General features: G+C 33.9%; 1 protein-coding gene across 1 annotated transcript in view; it reads right to left on the bottom strand.

The window, feature by feature from the left end:
• LOC149074920 (U4/U6.U5 tri-snRNP-associated protein 1) overlaps positions 1-22135 on the bottom strand; it is a 39252-nt gene that overhangs the window by 13458 nt on the left and 3659 nt on the right. The window contains exons 4-15 of the mRNA XM_089245868.1: positions 21896-22049; positions 20006-20114; positions 18188-18265; positions 17251-17347; positions 13750-13886; positions 12563-12635; positions 9530-9609; positions 8161-8220; positions 6409-6512; positions 5308-5390; positions 4744-4871; positions 2147-2314 (exon numbers count right to left, since the gene is read on the bottom strand). Of these exons, the coding sequence (XP_089101994.1) occupies positions 2147-2314; positions 4744-4871; positions 5308-5390; positions 6409-6512; positions 8161-8220; positions 9530-9609; positions 12563-12635; positions 13750-13886; positions 17251-17347; positions 18188-18265; positions 20006-20114; positions 21896-22049 (1271 nt within the window). The remainder of the gene's footprint in view (positions 1-2146; positions 2315-4743; positions 4872-5307; positions 5391-6408; positions 6513-8160; positions 8221-9529; positions 9610-12562; positions 12636-13749; positions 13887-17250; positions 17348-18187; positions 18266-20005; positions 20115-21895; positions 22050-22135) is intronic.

Below are 22135 nucleotides of genomic sequence, written 5' to 3'. Positions count from 1 at the left end.
GGCCATTCAAATATCACATCAGCATCTAGGGAGGGGTTTTGGATTTCTGACTTTTGATGATGGGGTGTGGGGGGAAAAGAGGGGTTGAATGATAACGTCACTAACCACTCTTTATGAAAATATTAAATATTCTTAATGGTATCTTATCTATACCACTCCATTAATTAATGCTCAAAACTGAAAACATAAGAGCTAAAAATATAATGTAATCATGTGAGAAATGGTACTGTGCATACAAAACAGTAAACATAAAAGCTAAGTACAGCAGTGTTAGACAGTGGTGGTCAGACTGAGTGTATATTCTTGGAGGGCAATCCTAATCAGAAGCGTACGCAGGGTAGATCGACCTTTGGAAGGGGCACAAGGAATTTCTTGAAGAAATTTTGAGAACCTTTCAAATAGCACTGAAATTTAGAGAAAGTGATTACAATAATATATAAATGTATTTCCCTTCATCAATATTTTAATTTTTTAACAAAAATACTTTTTTTACATTAAAAATTTTGTTTTTTTTGGGGGGGGGGACACGAGCATTCTATGCTCCCCTCTCCCGCACATATGTATGCCTCTGATCCTAATGTATGGTAAGAGTGGGGCAAAGCTTTCTTAATTTTGCTGATTGCGAGGGGGAAAAATGACTAAAAATCTGCTGACATAAGTGAAAGTGAAACTTCGCTACAAAGATAACTCCTCTACAACAACAGTTTTCCATAACTACTTTGAAATTACCTTAACCCTAATGGTAAACTCCTATCGATACAATGATATCCTCTACTACGATAACTCCCTCTATTTCTCAGAGAGCTGTAGCAATGTTTTCTTTAGCTTTGCTGTTTCCTCCTATTATTTTTCAAACTATTTTCTTTAACAAGTTTGTTCTCTGTGTAACCAGCTTTCCCCCCCCCCCCCCAGAATGCTTGTTGTGGTGTGCTATCAAATTTCTTCAACCGCATCTGCACATCCTTCCTCTATACCCTGGCTACTCCCACAGGTTAGTATTAATTGGCTCTTTGAACAACCTTCTTTTGGGTATTACTGACAATACTTTTTGGGTATTGTGTGTCCTGCATGCAGAAGGTTTCCTTATTATTTGACAATAGCAGTACAATCTAATTGTTCACTACTCTAATTGTAAGTGGGTTTTCTGACCACCATCGTTGTACCAAGGTTTCACTGTATTTTAGTGGCCCCTAAATGCACTGTTTTGAAAAAAATTTTCGGGATGCCTATTTTTTTTGTCTGAGTTTTCCTTTGTGTAATCAAAGATTTAATGAAATAAAATTATTTTTTTGAAATATTTTTAATTTATTTTGCGATTTAACCCCCCCCCCCATTTTTTTACAGCTTTCAATCAAAAGAGCTATGTCATCAACACAAGTTTTCTGATGGAAAGTATGTTGCACATTGTTACGGTACAGAACGACCAGCTTGATACTCAAACTCAGCACCATCCTTACTAGACACAAGGACTGGTGCTAAAATAATTGCAAGGTTCTTTGCCAAATAGTTTTCGCTTATTGTACAGAATCACTTACTAACAATATACAGAAGCATTGAAACAATATATATACACATATATATGTAATTTAAATTTGAAATTCAACAGTGGACTATACCGCTAAAAGGCCAGGCTTTATTGTCAATAGGTAATTTTATCAATGGCCTTGAAATTCGGCACTATCAAGTTTTATTCAATATGCCATAATTTCTCAGTTACATAATCCTGAAGGGAGGGGATTGATCACCCCTCCCCAAGAACAGAATATATAAAATAATAAGTATAAATAACACATCCAAATTTACAGCTACTCGTAACTTCTTTTGATTTGTTTCTCAAGCATTTTATGCAATAAAATTATGCAAATCAATCATAAAAATTTCAGTTATACTGTTTCCTCGCCATTTTAACATGCTAATTGTAAAGTAATTTGTTTTATTCATTAACACTTCAGCTAATTTTAATTGAGATTTATTATGTCGATTAAGTTAAACTATCAATCATTTGCATTATGTTGCACAGACCTTTTTTTTCGTGGGTAAGAGCAATTATACTATTAACAGTACCAAAAATACCTGCAGGTTTAAATACATCCGAAAAATAACAAGAAAATAAAATAGAAACAAAAAACTGAATTCTTAAATTTACCATAAGCTCATCAGCATCTTCATCCCGATTTCCAGACATTCCATATGTGGGGATGTCACCAAGAGTTCGACAGAATTCAGCAACTGAGTTCAATATAATTGGACCAGCTTTTGCCGGTTTAACAGGGACCTCTGTAGTTTCTGCCTTTTTTAGAACATCAACAACCACCTGAAATTAATTGCAATGGCAAAAAAATTAGGTTTTTTTCAACTTTCACAAATAAACTGTGCCAAATTTCAGAATACAGAAATCTAGGTTCTCCCAGTAAAGGGGGGCGCTCTGATCACCCGATCAAAAAATGTTTTTATTCATTTTTGTGAAAAAAAAAAACTAACTAAGAAAGTACCCCTTTTCCCAGGCTGGTCCTGCATATGCCTCTGAGCAACAGAAAACAAAACATTTGCCTCTCGTCTAGAAAAACCAACAATATCTTTTGAATCATATGATGAGAGAAATTAGATCATATGATGATATGATCATACATGAACAGAGATCAGAATTCAACAACTTTCCAATAAGAGGTATAGTTATGGAGCTGAATTTAAGGTATAACTAATATTCGAAACAGTAGATTAAGCAACATAACAATTATTTATTTCAAGATATACAGAAGACTGGATGTTGTGAAGATATTTATTATTTGAGATGTTAATTTTTTAAGGAAGGAAAAAACTCATCTCTGCCTCTACCGGGAGTTGAACCCGGGTCCCTCGATTGCCGGACGAGTACTCTGACCACTAAGCTACAGAGAAGATAGAGATTTTCCTTCGCTAGAGCACTCGTCCGGCAATCGAGGGACCCGGGTTCGACTCCTGGTAGAGGCAGAGATGAGTTTTTTCCTTCCTTAAAAAATTAACATCTCAAATAATAAATATCTTCACAACATCCAGTCTTCTGTATATCTTGTATTAACAAGTGGAGAGCGACATTCATGTCATATATATAGCCCTCTGGTGGCTCATCGTCCATGAGCTATTAGCTGATCGGTTTCACCGTCCATTGCACGGTTCCGTTCGGCATATATACGCTCTAGCGAAGGAAAATCTCTATTTCCTCTGTAGCTTAGTGGTCAGAGCACTCGTCCGGCAATCGAGGGACCCGGGTTCGACTCCCGGTAGAGGCAGAGATGAGTTTTTTCCTTCCTTAAAAAATTAACATCTCAAATAATAAATATCTTCACAACATCCAGTCTTCTGTATATCTTGTATTAACAAGTGGAGAGCAACATTCATGTCATAATTATTTATTTACAATATTAACAAAGGTAAAATGAAACAGGATTTGGACAAGAGTAGGGACATATGAAAAGATGCAACTGTAAACAACAATAGCTCTGTAGCCAAATGGCCTCGACTTTGGATTTTTGTGATGTTGCCACAGAGAAAATTATCATTTAATAGTGTATTTTAATTAGTACTTTAATAGTGTATTTTTAATTAGTACTTTAATAGTGTATTTTTAATTAGTACTTTAATAGTGTATTTTTAATTAGTACTTTAATAGTGTATTTTTAATTAGTACTTTAATAGTGTATTTTTAATTAGTACTTTAATAGTGTATTTTTAATTAGTACTTTAATAGTGTATTTTTAATTAGTACTTTAATAGTGTATTTTTAATTAGTACTTTAATAGTGTATTTTTAATTAGGACTTTAATAGTGTACATTTAATAGTAATATAATTATCAATTATAAGTGATGGGAAGACACCACAGAGGAGTGTATCTTGTTTTCAATTTTTATGCTATCTAGTTCGCAAGTCTTCAAGTTCTATTTTCAATACAACTGTATCGCTAGTTTAATATCCATAGTTAGCATGCAACAGTGACTACATAGAGCTCACATAGGTCACTGTAGCTATCGTGATCTATGGTGATCATAGTCGCTAGTGTAAAGCAGAATCCAGACTGGCTGCAGGAAGCCATGTTAAATCTATTAAAAATCAGATTAGAAGTATGGTTAAAGACAGCACAGGCGATTTTGATGACATGAAAGGGATGGGGGAGTCTACATATAAACTGGAGATCTAGTGCTCTTGTGAGCAAGAAATTAACATGAACCAACAAACTGGTTTTCAAAACATTATACAAAATAAATTAGTTTTTAGGCGATGCCAGATGAACATAATTATTTCCAGATGTGAAAATTGCACACAAGCGTGCTGTTTTTCATACAGAAACTGGTTCCATAGGCCTAATAGAGGTAAAACTCCCGTCAATGAAGTGCAAAACGATTTTTCATATCTGCGATCGTCTAGCAACTCCAATTAATTCTTTCCCAAAGCATATGCTGAAAATAATGTATATAATTTAATGCTCACAATTTTTCTGCTGAAATCGAGAAATAAAATTAATTTTTTGCTAAAATCAGAAATTTCCAATAATTCTGGAACGCAGGAGGAAGGTTATAAAATCTTAAGGTTTCTGCTTCAATCTTGAGAGTTGGAAGGCGATATGGATTTATTAGCATATATACGGCTTTCTTGTATAAAAATGCTCACATATAATGACAGAGTACACTCTGGGGGCTAAACCATTAATACATAGAAAAGGTTTCATATATCAAGGAAGTAGTTTTTGGAAAATTTTATATGAATACCTTTTCAGGAGCTTCTGCCACTTTTCGTTCCTTTAACCTTCTGGCCTTGTTAAGAGCACTATACAGCTCTTTCTCAGCTTGATCCTCTTCCACAACAACATTAGAAAGATCATCATTTGTAGGTGCAACTGTAGATGTAAAATAATGGATAGCAAATTACATTTTATTCAATCTCAATACTTTTTTTGGCATTGATTTCCACAAATTCACATTATTATTATATCAAAAATATTGTGCAAGGCTCACATGTGATGAATCATCATAGAAATGTACCAACTGACTAAACACGTAAATTATAAAGTGTTTCCTATGTTATAGAAACTTCAATTTCAGTTGTTTTTTTTTTTCAAGAAAGAAAATGGACATTAAAAATGCTTGATTGATTAGAGTAACACTGAAAAGAGTGGTTTTTTTTACATTATCTATGTGTTAGATAATGTAGCTAGTCTTAGCTAAGGAATATTTAAAAATTTTAACTGAAGAATAAATTAAATAAAAATTAAGTACAGTAAACAATAGTTATAAGCCAACTGCATGCAACAATAGTGTAGTAAACGTTATTACCATCAATGGAATCAATTTCCATTTCCTTTGGAACATCATTTTGAGAAAGATCATCAGTTCCTTGTATATTTCTTTTCTTTAAACTGTTAAAAATAAAATAAAAATCATGTTCCATACTGCTAACACATAACAAATATAGCAAAACTTCACCCATTATAAAGTTTAATGTAATTTTTTTGCATTGCAAAAATAAGCTGAGATGTGCCAACACACTTTTGGAATCCAGAAATCCAGAGATTCTCCCAAGAGCGGTTGTTCCCTCATAGACCCGATCAAAAAAAAAAATTCACAAAAATATTTTTTTTAATCAATTAAAAAAAAGCTCCAACCCCCCTGCCAGGTTCTGCATTGCCTCACAGCAGTATATAATTCAATGTCTCTTTCCATGTAGAACAGAGAAATCACATCTATATACTGTTCATAAAAGATGAGTGTTTCCTTCCGTGGATGCCATCAGTGATTGATAATCTTGGGTATACGAACTCTTAAAAGCAGTTTTATATTTTCTTTCTGATGACATCTTTAATCAGAGGAAACAATTGAAAAACTTCAAAATATAAAACTGCTGACGAAAAAACTTATTGTGTTTACCCCATGGTTGTTAACTGAATACAATAATTATTATACAGGAATTTCTGCAACAAGGTCATCCCCCCTGATAAATGATTGCGAATGAACTCTGAAAATGTTACATCTTTGCCAGTTGCTTAAATGTGGTCACCAAGACTTTTTTATGGCTGCTTGATGGAAATGACCAAAGCTGCCCTCTGTGGGTGTTTTCCCTAAAGACGACGGTAGTCATTGACATCACGACATGAAAACTCACAGAAAATTTAGTTTTCTGCCAAAATCCGGAGAGCAGGAGGAAGGGTGAAAAATCTGAAGTCTCCGGCCTAAATCTGGAGAGTTGGTAGGTCTGTAAGCTTTCTTGAAATTTTAGTTCTTAATCGTTGCGCAGTTAATGTTTTTGAGATAAAAAATATCTCTAAGAAAACTTCAGTGATATTTTGAACAGCTTTGCTGCACAGACAAGTTTACCCTAATATTGAAATTTTCTTTTTCAGTGAATCTGAAGAAACAAATCAATTTTTCAATACACACCGAGCTCCTAGGTTACTTTCAGAACTTGCATCTTGATCAGGAATAAGATCATCCGCCCTCAGCTTCCTTAACTTCTTTTTCTTCTTCGGCTTCTTGAACTGGACCTGAGGAGTCAGGAGGAATCACCTGTAGCATATTCGCAGAACAGAAAATAAAACCAGAAAAAACAATTTGCAAAGCTATGGCCTTAAATAACGAACTTAGCTTCTTTCTATACTTAAATTCAGAATTACATACTTTTTCTTGAGAGCACATCTTATCAAAAATGCTGGAATTGCTATCAAATCTATATGAAATTTTATTTACACTTCATTTTGATTTACTCTTATTTTACACTTTGTATTAGTTTCAAGTTGCATACCAAGATTGAAAATTTAAGATTCTTTTTTTATCAGAAATAATTGTATCTTGCTCTTGCATGCATTGCCATGTATGCATCTTTCAAAGAATTCTTCCGTTGTAGGCTAACAAATATTCATGTTAAGAAGAGAAAAAAAAAATGTGGAGTGGTTTTCCAAAAAAAAAAACCCCCCAAAAAACAATCACAAATTTTATGGGTTCTTTTGTTCACAAGTCTTGCAGTTAAATACTGAAGCTGAAGACTTTTTCAGTTCGATGAAAAGAAAACCTATAATAAACCTACAATATGAATGTCATCTACAGCTCGTGACAACTGGGTTTTCCGCATCATAATCTATTATCTAACCCAGTGTTTCCCAAAGTAGGCAATATCGCCCCAAGGGGCGATGAAATGGTCTGGGGGGATAGAACCTTTTGTATAACAGGATCCTATGGGTTCATTTGAGTAGGGGAAGGGGGAATGATAAGAAAAAAAATTTGAAGGGGATGATTGGAACAAAAGGTTTGGAAAACTATAATATAACTCCCCTCTCCACAACCGGAAAGAAGCTAAAACCCTAGTCATCATAACATATTAGAATAATGATTTATTATCAGAGAATATAAAATTGATACTTAGCAAATGCTCAAAAATAATGGAAAAACATCAGGGTTGAAAAAAATGCACAAGTATTCAATGTTTAACATTACATAAGTAATTTATACATCAGTAATATATAGATCAAACTAATGACAAATATTTAGAAAATGGAAGGATGTCCAAAGCCTTGATATGGTGCATAATAAAGCCAAATACAGTGAAACCTGTCTAAGATGACAATGTATGAGATGGAAACTTGTCTTAAACCGAATCAAAATACAGTCTGTTCAATGATTAGTGCTTTAATTTGCACCTTTATAAAATGGAAATCTTTATAGAACAGAATATTATTTCAGTCTGCTGATTTTCTGTTTCGTACAGGTTTCACTGTAACACTTATTAGTTACAGCAAAATCAATACTCTAGAAGAAACCTGTCATACCAACAACCCAAAAATTCTGTTGAATAATTTTAAAAAAGAAGTAAGAGCAGGGTTTGACAAATCAACAAAAAAAATTTTAGGTGACAACTGAATTTCTGAAATGTCTACTACAAATTTTTCAACTAAAGATCAAAAATATTTTTATAATTTTCCCGTGTTGGCAGACATGCTGACATCAATGCCAAAAATTTTCTGCTGTCCATATACTTCAATTTAGTGATTACTTATAGAAACTTTCAAGTGCAAACACTAATTTTCAAATGGCCATGGCGACCTAGTTCCTGTGATTTGTCAAGACCTGAGTAAAAGTGTTAAAAAAAAAAATTTACATAATAACCAAATATGTTGGTGTAAAGAAACATATACTGACCATATCTGCAGGTGTATAGTATTCACTGGCTACTTTCAAGCTGGGCATTTCTAAAGTCACCTATGAAAAATATATAAATATATAATTATTTACTCATGAATAACATATTTAGAAACATGTATGACACTTTTAAGATTACTATTCTATGATATCAATGCTATGTTATAAAAATACATTATAAAAACTATATTTTCAAAAACTGAAAAAAAAATGAAATTAGGCTGCAGAAAATTATTTGATGCTAGGCAACGTTTGTAAATACCAAAGATATCAAAATAACATCATATATGCATTTGAATCTTTTTTTTAAATGATTTATACTTGTCATACAAATACAAAAAGCAATTCAATAAATAGAGTCAAAGTACTGGGCAGGTTTACTTTCAGTGATTACAAAATTCAGCTAGCATTACATAGCCCTGATTTCACCTAACTACATATTTTATGTTCATTGGCCCAAAAAGAATGTTTGAAATATTTTAAGGTTCAATTTTTTATATTTTATATATTGAAAACTAAAAGTTTGTTTCACCATGAAACTAAAATACATAGTGAAGCCTCCATGTAATGATTTTTAAGAGAATAAAAGAAAATAATTATAAAAGACTAGCAAAAATACCTCATGCTGCCTGCCCCCCCCCCCATGTATACGGGGCAATGATTGTAAAGGGGTGAACATGTCCGAAATGCATTGTTTGGAAACCTGGTAATCAAAATAAATATTCCAAAAGTCGTTGTTGAGACCCATGAACCATTGTTGCCCAACAGTTTTTCAACCATTACAGTCATTTTCTTAGATCTAATGAACTTTTTAAAGTAGCCTTATCATCCAAATTGTGTCCTGTTTGGTATATGCGAAAAATTTGGTGTAAATTGGTATAAAATTTTAGATTTTTGTAGGGAACATACAGACAATCAGTTTTATACATATAGATTTTTCCTTTATAGATGTTATCTAATTTAAATACTTTATCTTTATAAGGAAATCTCTTGGGATAAAAATGTAATTTTATTGCACTTAAAGTAAGTACAGTGATACTTTTATACAGTCGAGTCCCATTATAACGAACTCCAATAGACCGGAGAAATTACTTCGTTAAAACGAAATTTCGTTATAAAGGAATTTCAAGTCTTTGCGTTGTTCTTATTTAAACTTATCTGGGGGATTAGAAAAAGTGTTAGTTAAAACAAGATTTTCGCTTTAATGGTATTCGTTAAAACAGGATTCGACTGTATAACGATATCCTCTGTGTCTCTATGGACAGAGGGTATCATTGTATGTAAGTTTCACTGTACTTATGAAAAATCAATCAATGCAATCTACAACTTTCTGGTAAAGAACTCCATTTAAAACAACTGATATACTGACTTTCTGCTGTTGTTGATTCAATTTCATACGTATAAGCTCTAGTTCTTTTTCTCTACTGGATCCGCTAGTAATAGTATCACCTGAAAAGTAATCGATGGAAGAATACTTAAAAATCATAGTTTAGTACGTATTTAAAAAGAGTTTTTCTGTAGAAAATCATTTCATTTCTCCCAGAAACAGACAAAAAATTGAAAATAAGCTTCATGAAACAGTAAAAAGAATCGTAAAAAATACAAATGCTGACCAAAAGCAGAGATAAACAATATCACAATCAGATGGAGAATTTAAAGGAAGTTGAAAAACTGAACATCTTTTATATTACACTGTGCACTCAGGTTTGTGTTGCAGTGAAAAAAAGAGTGTAAGATGACATGATTGTTGCTCACGACATGACTTTTATGTTAGCATGTGCATGCACATCAATTAAAATTAAATCTTTCACAAGGACTCTCTATGTGTGCATGCATACATAATACTTTAAAATATTTGGTGTGAGAGGTAGGTGAAACAAAGGGATTCACCAGCAGTTCTATAAATGTACAAGACTGCTTCAATATGATCCGCAGTATCAGAACATAAAAATTAAATCATTGCGGTAACTTTTAACATTTTTTTACAAGCTTCAGTGACGAATGATCTGCAGTTATATGATCATAGCAATTTCATTTTTCCAATTAAGAACCCATGTTAACTTAAGGGACTGTTCAAGTATTACGTAAGCAAATTTTTAGCCATTTTTGACCCCCTAACCCGTCAGCAAACTTTCGTCATCAGCTCTGCCCCTCTGAATCCTAACTCATTTTGGTGGGATCAAAGATGTACACGGGGGCCATAGGGGAAACTGATGCCCCCCCCCCCCCCAACAATCAAAAATTTATTTTTTTAATGCAAAATATATTTTTGTTGATTGAAATTTAGGAAGAAAATACCTTTATATGTTATTTCAGTATAATCAATTTCTGTTAATTTTAATGTTATTTGAAAGCTATGAACTCCAAATTTATCTTTAATAAATTCATTGCAACCCACCCTGTAAACCAGTGATTCCCAACATGGGTATTAACGCCCCCTTGGGGACGATGGAATGTTCCAGGGGGCAGTAGAAGCTACAGATATAACATAGGAACCTATGGGTTCATTGCATTGGGAGGTGAAGGGAAGAAAAAAATTCTGAAGGCGGCAATGGGACAAAAAAGGTTGGGAAACTATGCTCTAAGCCATATAATGATAAATCGCATAAACGCTGTTGCCGTGGACCAAATATGGCCCAGGGGTTATCTAATGCGGCCTGCCTTCCTCAAACCTAATTTTGTTAAAATGAACTAAGCGGCACATTTACAGATAGCTTAAGTGTCCTGTGGTACAATTCCAGAGCATTTTAGTGGCCCGTGGCACATTTTCAGCTCACTTAAATGATCTGTGACAGAGAATAGAGAGAGATAACAAAAATTTAGAGATCCCTTGAGTGACATGCGACGTAGTTTTAGAGCACTTAAGTGGCCTTCAGTGCTGTTCAACATTGCTCAAATTACCCGCTGCACATTCAGATTATTTAAATGATAGCGCCATATAGTTACGGATCACTTGACTGATGCCTGGCACAGTTTCAGAGCACTTAAGCATCCCAGATACATTTCCAGTTCACTTGAAGGCTTCGCGGAACATTTAGAGATCACTAAAGCATAGCTGCCAACTTTAGAAAATGAAAATTAGGGAGATTTTAGCGGGGACTCGTATTTTATACTAAAACCACTCTCTAATAAATACAAAAGGAATTTTTCCAAATAAAATAGGGATTTTACACAGATGTAAGTTAAACTCTTGGGAATAAAATCCCTATACAAAAAACAAGTGAAATTGGAGGCCAAAGGACTTCGGTGGTGATCTAAAAAAAATATTGTGTTCAATCAGAAATGAAAGAAAATCAAACATTCTGCGCAAATGACCCCAAGATCATCGGAAGATGAATAAAAAAAGCGTCAATTTTTGAAGAACACGTGGCTTTTTGTGACACTTGATTGATGTTTTTTTGATTTCACACGGGTGATGATGTCAGTCTTTCCACCATGATAGATGTCTTTAACACAGCTTGTACAAAAAAGAAAAGTAGGCCTTTTTCTGGAACATTTGATGAAAGGAAATTCATCAGAATACGTATCTTTAAAATTAAATATTTTTTTGCTTATCAGTATTCATGTTCTGTTATCGCACTTGCGTGATAGCAAACTTCAACAAAAGAGGAAGTTTTGACCACATGCGCGTCACTATAATCTTCAATTATTATCCAGGACTATTGGCTGCTAAGCTATTTCCCTGCACAATAAGACAAACAACTTTCCTTGTTACCATCAGAGGGTTTGTAAAACTTCCTTATATATAAAAAGGAATTTCCCACTATTCTCCCCATGTATGACGTCATTTCGAAAGGGAAAAAACCGAGGCAAAAGACGTTTTGCCCCACAAGAGATTCCTTAGGGATTGTTTTCAGAAGCAGGGATTTCTTTTTAAATCAAGTAGGGAATGTTTAGGGACAATTAGGGATTTTTCAATTTCATAAAAATGTAAATAATTGTAATTTTCGTAAAAATTCGGGAGATTTAAGAACTTTTCCGAAGGTTGGGAGATGAAGCTAAAATTCGGGAAACTCCCAGAAAATTCTTGAGACTTGGCAGCTATGCTAAAGTGATTCTGTAGGACACTTTTCAATAGAAGGAATGTTACTTCAAGTGCCCACAAACTATCGAAAGACTTTTCTCGTTTTTGGGGCACCGAGTAAGATGCCATTAAGAATATTTCATATTTTCAAAAAGGGTGGTTGATGACGTAAGCATTATCCAACCCCCCTCCCCGTCATCAAAAGTCAGCAAATCGGAAACCCCCTCCCCCCATTGATGCTGACATAATACTTGAATGCCCCTAACCCCATTAAATAAAGAGCTGATGTGCAAACTCTCTTGCCAACACGCAACTACTCAATAATTCAAGAGAACATGACAATAATTTCAGTATTTGAAGATATATAATAATTATTACCTAATACAAAAGTCTTTTTCTTTTGTCCATCTATTTCTTCATCATACTTTGATAACAAATTTTTCTTTTTGACCTGTAGTAAATCAAAAATTCGTGAGATTCTAAAAGCATTAACATAATCAAAACTACTAGGCTTTTATGTGATCACCTGCCGATTATTTTGTTGTATGGCTAATATTTTTCCTCTTTTTTCTAGTTTTTAAAAAAAAAATTTTTTTTTGATACACACCACAGACTTTTTTAAATCATGCAATGTCATGTATTTTATCAGCCTAAATTTAATCTTTATTTTATTAATTTTAAATTCAATTGAATAAATATTGTTGGCCCAATTCAAAAAGGCAACTCGTGTATAAGTCAAGTTCTTTTTGGTTGAAAAATTTGAATGTTTATTGAAATGTTTATTTGAAATTGGGGTGGACAGTCAGTTTTATAAGTCACAGTTTGAGGAGAATAATTCAATCTGAGTTACATCAACACATACCCCCAAATCTTATAGTGAGATAGTGTAAGAATATGCACTAATGTTGTCCTGTAAAGTTGATTCTTTATGGCCCTTGATAACATTCATCTTTGCAGCATCATGGGAGCAAGCAATGCACAGAGACCTATTCACCTGCGAGTTAAGCACAACTGATAGTAACAGAAATATATAGCAAGACATCTAAGGTCCTCTTATGTAGCAAGGTGAGGTGCCTGGGTGAGCCCATGAATTAATACGGCTCCAAAAAAAAATCCTTACAAGAAAATTACACCAGTTTGTGGCCTGCAAACAGTAGGCATCTCACATATCCATCCAGCAGACCGAGATGTTGTATACTCATACCTTCTTGCTCACTCGGGAGCCATTGATAAGACAGAAAAATATATTATTGCAGTCTCATAGAGTGTCGGCCGAATGAATGGGTGGGAAGGAAAATATTTTGGAAGTTGATTTTTAATTGTAACTCTTTTATATATCTTAGAGAGAGAGAGAGAGAAATGTACCTTTTCTCTTTCCTTAAAATTTGTCTAATTCTTGAGGGTCAGCTTATACATGGGTTACATAAAATTTTTGACACTTTTGAAGTTCTCAAAAGGTGAGGTGGGGCAGCTTAAACACCAAAAGATTTATACACAACTGACAGTACATACAGTATTTAAGCATATAAAACATATTTAAAAAAACAAATGTAACTGAAAATTACAATTCCAAATTCATCATATTCTTCTTCATAAGGTTGATACAGTGGTTTTCGTTTTCTATTCTCAACATTTCGGATAGATTTTTCCTCATCAATCAAATTAACATTCTGTAGAACATCATCATCATTTTCCAGAACACCTTGAAATAAAAATTAAACACAGTATATAATACTAACATTTTTAGTGCCATATTTCATAATTAAAAGATAAATTATCATAGTATGGTTGAATGTGCATCAGGTTAGAAAATACAATGTAATACATCTCATTTTACATAATACATTAATGCTTCTATGTGATTAATTTGATCCAAAAAGTTACTCATATATTAATTTTGATATAAAACTATAGAAATTCCATCAATTCATTCTACACCAAAAGTAATACAAAATCCTCATATGAATGACAAAACAAATGACAGTATTTTCTGAATATAATCTGCAGATTTAACCATAGAAAACCAGAGAAACATAAGAACTTCTTAGTGCAAAGTGTATACCACTGCATCTTTATTAAAAAGTTTATCTTATTTATTTACAATATCCCCACGGCATGAAATGCAATTACACTGGAAAGTGATAATAAATAATAAAATAACGAATAAATAATAAAAATAATCAGGAAATAATAGTCAGAAGGAAAAGCACTTTGCATATGGAGCCAGGTTGAAATCCTCAATAGCTGAACAAATCGTGCATTATTTAGAAGACACCAACGAATAAGGCAAATACACAAAAAATAATAAAAGTCCTAATGCATTTCAACACCAATGGGTGCCATCTTCAGAGGAAAAATTTTACCACTAGTGTCGCTGACCGAGTTTCCCATTTGGGTTGAATACCAAATCTTCACGCTCGGTTGCTCAGCGGAAGAAGTACGTCTGTTCACTTCAAACGTTGTGGTCAGAATGAAGCTGTGAGCCTGCGTGAGATACTAATGCAGCGTCCTGATTGGACATTTGCGGAATAGTGCTATCCGATTGGTCCATTCGAATTTTCTTGTAATTCCCGCTCGAAATGAATTTAAGCTATGGTGTTGGGATCGGGGGTGTAGATTTATTATCGTTCACTAGTATATTTTTGAAGGCCCGAATATATGTGCCTTCGTAGAAATCTAGATCAACTGTGGACTTGACTTTGTGAAAAACTCTCGCTTCTTGAAATTTGAATTTATGGCCTTCTTGCCAACAGTGAGCGACGATGGTCGATTTTTCACATTCCTGATTCTTAACACAGCGAGCGTGTTCATTTAATCTTGCTTTTATGGGTCTCCTTGTCTGCCCTATATAACCAAGAGAGCAATCACCACATGGAATGTAATAAATGCCCCATTGTTTATTCTGCGGTATAGCATCTTTAGGGGGCATGAAACCAAAGTTTTTAGTGGGCACATTTATGGTTGTTAGATTAAACTTTTTAAGAATCGGTTTGATCTTCAGTGAGAGTATTGGATCGTAGGGTATGACTACACTTTCTCTGAGTGGTCTCTCTAATATTTTCTAGAGTAGTTCCTCGTGACGGTTTCAAGAATTTTCTACTTAATTCGTCAACGATCTTGGTGTTGAACCCCCTGTCTATCGCAATTGCTCTGATGGTTTCAAGTTCATGGTCTAAAGTGCTCCGATCTGAACAGATGTTAAACGCTCTCGCTACATAGGTGCGAAAAGACGAAAGTTTCTGTTGCATGGGATGGCAAGATCAATCTAAATCGTGCATTGCATACAAGTTCTGATGGTAGACTGTTCTATATTCTCGCCACACTGCATCTGTATCTGTGAAAAAAGCAATCTCTTCTGGCTATCGGTATTCTTATATGAAAGTGATGCCTCCGTAGATTGACTGGTCTATCCATGATCTTGAAGACAGGTTCTCCCGATAATAGATAAATCATTTGTTGGACTAGTTTGTAGCACATCTTGAGATCTGCAGCAATATAACTCCAGAGCTGGGCAAACATACATGCAGAAAGCATACGACAACATATGCGCATCACACTTGTGGTATGCCGTACATAACGTGTATAAAATTCTGTTAGCTTTGCAGACTATGCCATTATAATGATCAGTAAAATCCAGGATGCAGCTCATTGCAATACCTAAATCCACACATGTATCTAATCTATAAAGTTTCATTACTTAGTTGATAATATTTAGTATTCAGGATCGGTGCGTCTGCCTAAATGCATTGATCCACTTTTTGCTATTGAAATAGGGAGTTTACACTGACAACTCCACTGGAAGAGTTGTTGGCATGCAATTCTTAGGCCGCCCAGTGTTTTCTACTAGAGAGAATAACTTCACATCATCAGCAAATTGCAATAGAGAGATAGGTGACACACACAGCCTGAGTGATAACGTAAGTGTACAGCAGAGATGCCGCTGTTCTCTAGTTTACCTGAGTCCAAAAGGAAGTAACCGACTGACCATGCATCTCTCAAAAAATTTTCACGATATATCAGTTAACGATACCGGGCAGTAATTATTCGGATCTGTCCTGGAGTCTTTATTCTTATAAATTGGACTAATCATTGCAGTTTTCCAAGAGCATGGAATAGATCCATAGTCATAGAAGGATGTGAAGATGGAGCTAAGAAGTGAAAATATTGGGGCCAAAAGATGTTTGCAGAAACTGAGTATTTCGTCAGTTCCCGGAGACGATCGACCAGGAAGAGAAGCAATAATGGCTTTTACCATCTGAATGTTGAACGAAAGAACAAATGATCATTCATAGGGCTATGATTACAGTGGTTGTAACTAGAGCTGAAGTAATATGAACAACAAGAAGGAAATGTCCTAAAAACGTTGGCCTTCTCATAATCTTACCGTGGTACCATTCACAGATAGCATTGGTATGTCATGGGATACACAAAGTCTGCAGCAGGTATCTCTGTGGGGAAAAAATCTTGATATTTACAGAGGTTGAAGAGATGTAAACTCTATTTCTCCTGGACGTAATTTGCTTAATTTCCAGCCATAGTCTTATATTGTTGTTTCATGGTACGACTAGTCCAGATCTATATTGATGGCAAGCATGTAATTTCCTATTGTTTAGTATTCACAAAACCTTGTCGGTTTTATTAAAAGTTATACACACACTTTTTATTTAAAAAAGTTTGTCTTACAAAACTTTTGAGACTGAGTTACTTGTAATCTGAAGTTTTACTGCAGGCTATGTAGATTTTCTATGACCGCTGAAGCATTAAAGAGAGAAAGTAGGTTTTCACAGCCCAAAAAAAAAAAAGTTTTTAGAATTATCAAAACTTTTCAGTTTGTTATACAGTGATTGAGTAAAATTTATTTGCTAAAGTATTGTTATATATATCAAAATTTTAGTGAAGCCACACAAAACCTGTATATGAAATAAAATTTGATGAAATAAATTTATGACATTTACCAACAGTTGAAGTTTCTGGTAAAAGGGTTCTACGAAAATTTTTTTCATTCTTAGTATTCATTTTTAAATCAAGGAATAACATGTATATGAGTATATAGTGAGTTAGTATACCTTTATCTTTGAGAGTAAGAATTATCTGCTGTCCCTCTTTGATTAAACTGCTGTCATGCTCAACAACAATTCCTTTTAGATCTTTGCTCGTATATGCCTGTGAAGATATTAAATAAAGATAAACAAGAATGAATTTGAAGTTGATCAACAAAATTCTACCAAAAATGTGAAAATTTACAGACAAAACAGTTTACAGGAAGATTTCCAAAACACACTATATAGCCAAAAGTCAATGTTCACTTTGGACTATAGTCATCTTTGCAAATTTCTAGAAAAATGAATGCTTTGAAATTTTGATCATGGAAACTTGCACTTCAAAGTGAAGATTTAATCACGAGTGTATTTAGGGGACCAACAAGAAATTAAATAAGAAAAATATATTTTTTATCAACTCAGTAACAAAAACTACAAAATATTTATAACTCTGACAAAATGTTTTAATTGCTTTGTGAAATATTCGTATGCATTTTCATAAAAATAGTACATATATTCATAAAGATATAATAGGATATAACACATGTATACAAAGATGTACATGTTTCTTCTAAAAATTCCAATTTTCATTGCATGTTTTCTCTCATAACATGTAGAGTTCAAACTTTTATGAAACTTACAGAAAATTTGACAACACATAACATGAGATGCACAATAATGAAATTTGAAATGAAACAATTTAATATTCAATAAGATATGAGCATTTTAAGAAAATTTTCAAGTATGTAAGAGCAGAACACATATAAATTTTATTTTTTCATAATTTGGTTGCCAAATAAATAGGGTAACTTTTACGAAAATTCCAGTTAAATATCATGAAAATTCATAAATATATTGATGTTATAGTAAAATAAACAGCATATACCAAACTAATCAAAATTTCCAAACAATAAATACACAAATGATAACAGATCCAGCCACACACATCCTGATGATGCCTTACCTTTTTCTTCACTTGAAACTCTTCCTCTATGAGAGCCCCAACACCAAATTCTTCATCAAGTTCTTCTAATAGTTTTGCCTGAATAATGTAATAGAAACAATGAAATTAAAAAAATACAAGAACTTTTACAAAAAGATACATTTTCTGTGATTAATATACACAACGAACAGCAATACTGACACCATGAGCTTGGATTATTAAAAAATAACCAGGGGTGCAGAGCTGTTGAACAAACTCGCGCAGTACAGTCTCAATGATGATCAGGGTCTTGAAAATTTGAGGTTCTGAACTATATTTTTATTTTTTTCTATAGAAAGTGAGTTACAAATGTAACTCCAGTTTGAAAGAGATTTGGAATCCCAGTCTCTAACGAATCAGGAGCAAAACTGATGAGTGGCAAAAAAAGATAAAAGAAAAATAAAGTGGGAATCCCTACCAACCTAGTCAATCTAAAAGGACTGGGCAGCTCCCAAAGCAGAATTTTTTGCTTTGTTCTGTAATGAGTGATGATCTCACAGAAAATTTTCAACAGTAAAAAAAATTCCTAATTTAATAGCATTTTTTAAACAGAAGAGTTCTTTTTTATTCAACTATGTACTTTTTTGTTCACAGTATTTGGTATACCCTGCATTAAGGTTGGGGCATGTTCAGATTCATTGACAAAAATTGCAGATTACCTTTATTATTAGGAGAAACTTTTGACAATTAATGAGAATGGATCTTACATTCAAAACAAATTTATGGACCAACATGATTCCATTTAACAATGAATGAGACTAAACAGAGCTTGGCTCTTTCCTCAGAAAATGAGAAAAATATTTATGGGCAGTGATGTATTTTAATGTGTGCACACACACACACAGCTGGAAAAGTGGGAGGGGTAGGACTTTGGTTTATGAATCCCCCCCCCAAAGCAGAATATGCCGAAAAGTGTGACGTACATCGCAGAACAACCAGTGCTGTTGCAGAACAATCTGGAAGAATTTTAAGAAAAGTGTAGGAAAAAAACGCTATTATGTATATGCAAATTTTTACCACAGAACATTTTCAGTCAGCTGAAGGCTCGTTGCAGAACATCGCAAAACATTCTGCTTTGGGGCATGAACCCTATGATAGCCTTTCATGGTAATTAATATCACAAGTATGGCAATCTTATAAAGCACCTAGTGTAGTATTTTATCTAAGGAGCCAATGATACGCTTAAGATGGCTTTATGCATGACTATGGTGGGTCTACCCAGTGTTTTCCCCTTTTTTTTTCTTTGAGCTGTTCAGATTATTATGGTCTGATTCTCTAAGACCCTGCTAAAGATTTTAAACCATGAATTTTGAGCCATAAAGATTGATAATATTAAGGGAACATTTTTTTTACCCCAACAAATTACTTATATCCTAACCCAGCAGCTCTCAACCCTTTTTGAGTAGCGGAGCTCTTTGCAGTCTATAATTTCTATGGTGGAGTCCCATAGGCCTCTTCTTAAATTTATTCACTAAATTTAATGATTTATGTTATTCTCCTGGAGCGGCAGCAGAGCACCTGAAAAGTGTACACAGAGCTCTAAGGGCCCCTAGAGCACTGGTTGAAACCCCGTCCTAACCCATTAAAAAAAATGGCAACATGTCAATCACCTCTGAAGACAAAAGTATTCAATGACTTCATGAAGAGGGAGAAATCAGTTAAGGGGGTTTCCTCACACTTCAAACCTGTTTGAAACTTCTATGACATTGCCCCCTCCAAAAAAAAAAAAAAAATTACCAATATCATAAAGATAAGAAAAAAATTGAACGACAAGATAGACAGAAATTGATCCACTCTTACTCTTTTCTCTGCCTGTTCTTTTTCCAGTTCCAATCGCCTGCTCTTCTTAACCCATGCAGCAGCAGAATCATCATCATCAGACTCAGCTGTTCCAAGAGTTTTTACATCGCTGTTGAAATAAACAATAAATTTTTTTCTCTCATGAACCTAATTTATTAATTTTTATTAACTTCTGAGAGTAAGTAATCTATGAGGTTTCGTTGAAGTTGTTGATTGAAAGAGAAGGTTTTGGGGCAAAAAGCTGTCATTGCAAATTTGTTTTTCTCAATCTTTCTGCAACACTAGGGGTTGGTATCTTCTGGACATAAAGATGCCTCTCATGGAACATCAAATTGGAACAAGCATAGTCTGATAGGCTGAAAAAAACATAAGTGCCCACAGCAATCACTGGCTGGTGAGCTTTTGAAAAGTCTTGGACTTCTGGCTAGAAACAAATCTTCAAAAAAAAAAAAATTTAATATCCAGTTATTCAACTGCCACTGTGGTGGTCGAGTGGTCATAATGACGGACTCGCATTGCGAGGATCCGGGTTCGAACCCCACCGTCACCATAGTGGTGGTCGGCTGAAGTTGGTTTCCTGTGGTTCCCAACTTCGAGGCACAAATGCGAGCCGATCTCCCACTGAAAAGTCTCGTCACAGAGAGCAACAGGCCTACAATGATTAATTATTCAATCATTACATTTCACTCATAGTTAGAAAAACTGGTGGCAGATGGCAGCACTACACATAACAAGCATTACACAGAAACAAACTTCACGTCAGGTTTCACTACACATACACACACATTCCCGCATGTACCAATTCGTTAGAGGTTCCGCAGAGGAATATGGACGAGGTACATGTGTGGTTTAGTAGTAGTAGTAGTTATTCAACCCACTTGTCAACCGCTGGTGTTGGGGAATGTTGAGAAAAATGAACTCATGACAACAGTTTTTTGCCCCAAAAAATTTCTTTTCCAACTCCAAGAACTTGTATATATTTTTCCTCCAATGGATGAGTATAAGATTCCATTAATAGTTATGAATTAGCAGTTTGGGTGCACTAATATTGTAGTTGGAATTATGCCTCGGTATGTGCGAAAAGAAAAGATTTTTTTCTTCTGTATAACAAATCAGAAATTGACTGAGAAAAGTATACTATATACTCATCATCAATACAAAGCGACAGCAGTTTAAGGGTTATGAATAACTCGTGTCACACATTAATGACAATTATTGTCATCAACAAATGCAACACGTTACAAGACAATACATTCATTGTCAACCAACTGCAAGAATATTTTTAGAAGGTCTAAAATTCATTTAAATTTTCATTCTAAAAAACCCCCAAAGAAAGAGATGGAAAAACTCTCAATGAAAAGTAAAAGAATTATTACTGGCCTTTTCAAAATTACTAATAAAAAATTTTGCATATGATTAAAAGTATATTTTTTTTATCCCAAAAATAATATCATGAAAAATAGCCTAAAAATAATAATTTCTACATGAAATGTAAATCAGTGAAGTCACTCTATTCTAATCTGCCTGAGTTCTTACTGAATGAAGGTGCACAGCAAGATCATGAATGAAATTTCTACGCACCCTTCTTCTAAAATTACAGTGACATCACTGATGGATCATTTTGAATAAGATAACAAAAACTTCCCATAAATTGAGTTCAAGTTTCGACATGACTATGTTATAGCAAAATCTCTGCAAGTATGGGAGTTTTGCTATCATTAATTTCATTAAGTTTCCTGATGAATCTTTCAAATTTCATTACCATTCCTAAGGTTTCCAACCAATATTTCCATGGTCTTTCTCTTTTCCAAAGTTAAAAGTGGGTAAAAAAATTACAAATGATAACATTTGAAATAATAAAATATACAGACACACATATTTCACACAAACCTAAATTTTTCCAAGATTTTTCGTTTCTCCTTCTGTGTCTGTAATTTCTCTTTCAGTTTCTCTGCAGACTTTAATTGAGCGATATTTTCTGTTTTAACAAACACTTCTTTTTTTTCTTCCATCGGCTTCTCTTTAGAGTCATCATCCCCTAAGCCTAAAAATCACACGAAATTGAATTTGAAAAAAAAAAAAAATCAACACCTGTATGTGAGAAACTTTTTTCAATGGAAGAATTCACAA

Source organism: Pholcus phalangioides, unplaced genomic scaffold, assembly GCF_987345545.1.
Source record: "Pholcus phalangioides strain wild (caught in Gottingen) unplaced genomic scaffold, Ppha-v1.0 ptg000016l_1, whole genome shotgun sequence".
NCBI classification, from domain to species: domain Eukaryota; kingdom Metazoa; phylum Arthropoda; class Arachnida; order Araneae; family Pholcidae; genus Pholcus; species Pholcus phalangioides.
The sequence above is the reverse complement of the archived record's forward strand: the minus strand, read 5'-3'. Positions and strand labels throughout refer to the sequence as shown.